Raw genomic sequence first — 6,297 nt, forward strand, 5'->3', positions numbered from 1 at the left:
TTCTTCATCTTTTCTTATATGGCACAAGTTAGAATCTTGTCAATCTTGGATTGAATTTTCTTTGCTTGCCTCAACCTTGCAAGCGCAGGAAAGTAGTCCGAGATGTTTGGTTTTGCGAGTATGTCCATCAATTCTGCCGCAACTTTTCTATACTCTTCCCCAAAGTCACCCCCGTTCTCTCCTTGTAGAGTGGTACCCCATAGCATACGCATGGTTGTGTTGATTGATGTGGAAAATGCAAACTGGGCCAAGTCAGTTGGGGTTCCAATTTTGTCATGATAAATCTGACTGATCGACTTGTGCATCTCCTCTTTTCTCATAGCATAACAATCATCAAGATTGGTTTTGCTTAGCATCTGACTCACAAACATCTTGCGCATGTTTGTGAGTACAACCTGATTGGTTTTGCTTGATGTGATGCATGTAGAGAACCTCATTCGTCACAACCTTGATGTGATGCATGTAGAGAAAAATGTGTGTGACAATGTTCTTGGTACCATAATGGGAGCTGTTGGAAAAACAAAGGATAATTTGAGATCTCGACGCGACCTTGAGGCTATGGGAATTAAAAAGCAGTACCTTGTGAAGGAGAGGGAAGATGGTACTAAATACTTTGAGCCTGCTGATTTTGAGATGAAAAATGATGGGAAAGATAAGTTCCTCTTAGCCTTATCTCAGTTAAGAATGCCGGATGGTTCTGCTTCTAATATTGCAAGGCGGGTATGTTTGAAGGGTCGTACGATTGGAGGTCTTAAAAGCCATGATAATCGTACCCTTCTACAACAATTAATTCCCTTATGTATACGAAGTTCCTTACCGAAGAATGTGGTTGAAGGGTTGAATGATCTCGGCAAGTTTTTCAAAGTGTTGTGCTCCAAACTAAATTGTGTAGCAGATTTGGAGGAGGCACGTTCTCGCATTATTGTGACCCTCTATGATCTGGAGAAGATATTTCCACCATCATTTTTTGATGTAATGGAGCACTTTCCTATACATCTAGCTGAAGAAGCATTAATTGCTGGTGCCGTGGAATTTCAGTGGATGTACCCCATTGAAAGGTACTTGCTCATATTGAAGCAATATGTACGACAAAGGGCACATCCTAAAGCATCAATAGCTAATGGGTATTTGATGGAAGAATGCATGAACTTCTGCTCCCAATACCTTAAAGATATGAGTTGTAAGTCAAACAGACTGTTAAGAAGGAAGAATGACGAGGATAACTCCAAGAAAGGGAAGACTTTTTTGCTCTCAGATGTTACTCGTACACAAATTCATAGATGGGTCTTGTTTCATACCGATGCAGTCACACCATATCTCAAGTAAGTAATGCATCCAATTCATTTTTTCTCATAGATTTGAACCATATAATACCTTGATTTGTTGATATGCTACTGCATATGTCTCAAAGTTTCTCATTTTCTTACTATGCAGGGAGCCAATGTCTACCATTAAAAATCAATATCCTAATGCCAATGATGTTGATGTTGCACGTATTCATTTTGATGAGTTTGCAGACTGGTTTAAGACACATGTGAGTTATCTGCAAAATATGGGTGATGTGTCCTTACCAGAAGAAATTGTGGCTTTGTCAAATCCTCATAGTCCTTCAACAGCTAGGCTGAAATCATATACATCCAAATAAAGGCCATTTTTTCCGAGTGAAAAGTGTTGAGAACAAGCGAATTAGGCAAAACAGTGGTGTCTTTACAAGGAGATACTTTACCATATTATGGGAGATTGACAGAGATCATCAAAATTAGCTACTCTATTGATATCAAGTATGTGTTGTTTAGGTGTGAGTGGGCGCATCCTTCAGCAGGAGTGAAAAAAGATCCTTTTAACTTCACTTTAGTTAACTTTAGAAGATTGTTATACCAGAATGACCAGGTTAGGGATGAACCATTCATCTTAGAATCTCAAGCACATCAGGTGTGGTATATCGCAGATCCTTTAGGAGAAGGTTGGCTAAATGTCAACGAAGTAGAGTCTAAGGACTTCTCTCATGTGCAATTTGACACGAGTGTTGAAATGGAGTCAGTGGTAAATGTCTGAAATTGTGTTGAGCTGTTGCTTTTAAGTTATATGAAATATCTCAATCTACTGTGCAATTAGGTTTTTTATTAAAACTGCCAGTATATTTGTGGTTGTTATCATAACTTGTTGGTATTATTTATTAGTAAATTATTTGTCGTTGACCGAGTGTTTATTCTTATAGGTGACTACGTTCGGGAAGAAAAGGAAGGTTGGCAGACCACGCCACATGTCTGAATTCTTGAGTCCTAGCGGTTCTGCATCAAGCCACAATGGTTCCTCATCATCACAGTTATCCTACACGTCTCTTCGTCCACCTTTGATACCGCCAACCCCATTGCCTTCTCCTCCCCAACGTACTCCTCCCTCTACATTACCTCTTCCAGCCCTAGGTATGCCCTGTTCCACTTTTTCTTTTAATATTTTCAGCCTCATTATAATTATCAAATCTAATGTTTACAACTTTCCAAATTAGATGCTCAGCCACAACCTACTAGCAATACTGTCAGTAGAGGTCATAATAAATGCATTCTAGAGTGGAATACTGGAGAGAAGGTCAACATTATATTTGATTCTAAATTCCAACCTGTTAGAGAAAGAGCTACACAATTGAAGTCACAATTGGGCAAAATTGTGCGTGATGGCAGGAGGATTCCATTGACAATTATGGACTGGAAATATGTTGATGATAAAGTCAAAGAGGGAATTTGGAATGAGGTTAAGGTAAACATTTCCTAAATTTTAAACTTTAATGATTCATAAAACTTTCTATGTGGTATTAATTTTGTTGCACAAAGTAACCTTTAATATCATATTTAGAGAACTGTAGTAGAATCAAAACTTGTGTTGTTGTTTATAAAATTGTATTGTCTTCTGGTCTCCAAAGAGATATTTTCTGGTACAATTTTGATTCAGCTAACAGTGTCTTACATGATCTGTATTTTCACTTTAGATATATTGGGAATTTTCTTTGTCCAAAGATATTGACTGTTTTCAATATACATCTGAGATTACATGACCATGGTAATACATTTAGAAATTTAGATATCAGATTTTATGCCACAAAGGTGTTATCTGGTATGAACTTCATGGGAGTTTAAGATATGTTTCAATAAGTAGACTTATATGTTTAACTATATGGATTAGAATGTATATTGCAGTTTACACACATATAATATACATATATATGATTTTTGAAACTCATTTGCATTTGATTTTAATCATGTTAGGAGTTGAAGTGATCACTCTGAGACAGATCCATGTCCTCACTAGGTTGAATTTTCAGAAGTGGAGGAACCAGATGAAATTCTGCATGTCCATGAACTAGTATATGGATCTTTGCTTCTTTTGAGCTTTCATGATAACATGTTGAACTTGCATAATAAGTGACATAGAACTGAATATGATCAATGATCTGCTTGTTTTTGGCTTAGATTGCTAGATATCAGTTAGTCAGTTTAAATGACTAGTACTAGCAGACCATTTTTAATAGAAATTGGGCAGAATGATTTGCAATGTATGATTACGTGTTATGAATTGTCAATCTTGGATGAGCATTTTGTGCTTATATTGCGTTTGTATACATATAAGCTTGTCCACTTATTTACACGAGTATCTGTTCTTTGAAAGTGTGCTTTTAACCAAATTGCAGATTACAGTCTTGGTAAGAATAAGGTCATTAAAATGGGATCATATCTTTTAATTGTATGTTTTTTCAGCTTTGGTGATTATAAGTTAATATTAAAAGTGGTTACTTTATTTATTAAAAGTAATTCTATATTGTTCACTGTTTTTTGTAGACAAATTTAGTTGATGTTCTAGAAAGATACAAATCTGTGTGTCTCAAAAGTTGCAATTATCTTTGGAAGGATCATAAAAGCAAAACCAAATCTAACTACTTTGTACCAAACAAAAGCAATCCAGAGCTGAGTTCTATGGTTCTGATAGCTAAATTAAAAGGTATTTATTTTCCTTATTCTCCTGCAAATTTGTCGATTGTAATATAGAGAAATAAGGGTCTCCCTCAGAGGATTAAGTTAAACTAAAAACTTCAACAAAAGTCACAAAACGTGACTGCAGCTCCTATTGAACAGCAGTCGAAAAATAAAAGAAAAACCTAACCTAGATTGCTCAGAAAAACACAAGGAAATTTACAGAGGTGTACTAGACACACAGAGCGTCTAGCACACAAAATTTGAGATGATTCGGAGTTGATTTGATAGTAAAATAAAATACGGGAAGATGACGGACAGAAGATAAGAAAACTGAAAGCTGATTCAAAGTAGTTAAGAATCAAGATAATGAGACTAGCTAGGGAGGAAGTATCTACCCCGACAATCACACACAACACACTTTGTCCAATTTGTGACCAACTAACTCAATTGAAGATGCTCAGATTGACTCGGTACGCTTGAGCACAATCTATTACTCTTTCTTACTTTGTACGTTAGGCAGGAAGTGCTCTACACCTTAACTATTCTCAAACATTGTAACCTAAAGGTATGTTTATTAGGTTAAACAAGCAGAGATCAATAAGCATGAAAAGAGTTTGAGCAATCACTAGGCATCGCAAAAAACTTAGAGCCTTGCTAAACCTAGGGTTTCGTCTACTCGCTAGTGAAAACTACAGATTACTTCTCTAGACAATTTGAGGGATCCGATATTGGCCCATGCATCAAATAATCAAAGTAGTAGAACCCTAGCATGTATACTAAGTAGGCCTCCAAAGCACACACACAAAGAATTCATCGATGAACAATCGGTAAATAAAACCTCAATCTTATTAATTGCAAAAACAAATTGAAAATCAAAGTATGTTATGAATCATGTCTAGGGGCTTCAACAGCCCCCTAGCTACTATGAGTTTAGTTACACATAATGAAAATTAAAAACACAAAAGAGTTTATGGAAGGGGAAAACAACAATAACCGAGCTTAGAGAATCCTTGAGAAGAGATCGATCGTGTTCCGTCTGATTCTTGTGTTCTTTTTCTTCCCGACTTCCTTCTCTCCTTTTCTTGTCTTGTGTATCTGATGATATTAGGGTTAGAGAAGCCCCAATTTCCGTCCATGGGCCAGCTGATTTGGATTGGGCCTTGAAATTGAAGTTTCAGTCCAAATCAGAAATTCGGGCAGACTGACCTTTGGCCACTAAAATTATCATAACTTCTTCTCCAAAATAGGTATTGACGATGCGTAAAAAGTTCTAGAAAGTAGACTCTCGTAGCTTTCCATTGATATATAATTCATCGTCTGGATCATTGTGAGCTGATCACAATCCTCTGTCGAAGTTAGGTGATAATTTCTGGCAGATCTTCATAATTCTTTCCTTGCACGACATGGATTCCTTTTCCTTTAAGATTTCTCCTCTTTTGCTTCATATTCCCTTTTTTGCTCCGAAACACCTAATAAACATAAAAGTAACTAAATCAAATAGAAAATACGATAAACTAACAATGTAAAGAGGGGAATTAACCATCATATCGTCGCATATTTATGCTCCTATCAAAGATCCCCACACTTAAGCTTTGCTAGTCTCTAGCAAACACAAAGACTAACTAAAAAAATGACACAAACCTAATGTCTTCCAAACGTCTCAGAGAACTTATAATGCCCACACTGGTCAACAAAAATTCAAGCTATCATGTATCAAAACTCTCAATTTCACTTAAAAGTTAATTCATTTTAACAACCATGATGCTCAAATCATTATGCAAGGATGATCAAACCAATACAGCAAGTATATGCCTTTCAAATTCAACGGTCGATAAGTACCAACTCAATTCCTCACAAAGATGCAGTCAATTTCTTTTCACTCATGATTTTCTGGCTCAGCCTCTCAAATGTATACAAGAGAAAGTAGCTTGTATACTTATATGAACAAAAAGCACATGGCAACATAAATAAACCTCATGAAGGAATCAATTACTCACACAAATGAACCACAACATAGCTCAACTCTTGGAACAAACTCTATAAATCAAGTTTTACTCATCTTTTAGATCAAAAGGAACTTTACAAGGTAATACTGAGGCTAGGCTTGGGGTATGAGTTGAAGAGTAAGGAATTTGCAATTCCTAAGAACCTAGCAGAGCATTGAAATACGCCTTATGTCGCCAAAGCAAGGCCAAATATCATCATGTTGGGCCCATCGTCATTCCAACCTCCTTACAACATTGTGAAAAAGAACAAAGGCCATATACTCAGTTTTTAGGCCTTCAAATATACACAAAACTCCAAATTCAACAAACAAGGGACTTAATCC

General features: G+C 36.4%; 2 protein-coding genes across 2 annotated transcripts; one reads left to right on the top strand and one right to left on the bottom strand.

The window, feature by feature from the left end:
- Nucleotides 1-14: 14 nt before the first annotated feature.
- LOC101297553 lies at nt 15-380 on the bottom strand. Its single transcript, XM_004301868.1, has one exon. The coding sequence runs from the start codon at nt 378-380 to the stop codon at nt 15-17; it is 366 nt and encodes a 121-aa protein (XP_004301916.1).
- Nucleotides 381-501: 121 nt separating this feature from the next.
- Nucleotides 502-3,423, top strand: LOC101297846. The gene is made up of 6 exons (XM_004301869.1): nt 502-1,322; nt 1,435-1,534; nt 1,882-2,043; nt 2,219-2,426; nt 2,510-2,757; nt 3,307-3,423. The coding sequence occupies exons 1-6, from the start codon at nt 502-504 to the stop codon at nt 3,421-3,423; spliced, it is 1,656 nt and encodes a 551-aa protein (XP_004301917.1).
- Nucleotides 3,424-6,297: the final 2,874 nt, after the last annotated feature.

This window comes from Fragaria vesca, linkage group LG5 (assembly GCF_000184155.1).
Source record: "Fragaria vesca subsp. vesca linkage group LG5, FraVesHawaii_1.0, whole genome shotgun sequence".
NCBI classification, from domain to species: Eukaryota; Viridiplantae; Streptophyta; class Magnoliopsida; order Rosales; family Rosaceae; genus Fragaria; species Fragaria vesca.

Coding starts and splice junctions, on each gene's coding strand:
- LOC101297553 (XM_004301868.1), bottom strand. CDS start 380: ATGCGCAAGATGTTTGTGAGTCAGATGCTAAGCAAAACCAATCTTGAT.
- LOC101297846 (XM_004301869.1), top strand. CDS start 502: ATGGGAGCTGTTGGAAAAACAAAGGATAATTTGAGATCTCGACGCGAC. Junction 1,323..1,434: donor GCAGTCACACCATATCTCAA/GTAAGTAATGCA, acceptor CTTACTATGCAG/GGAGCCAATGTCTACCATTA. Junction 1,535..1,881: donor CAGACTGGTTTAAGACACAT/GTGAGTTATCTG, acceptor TTGTTATACCAG/AATGACCAGGTTAGGGATGA.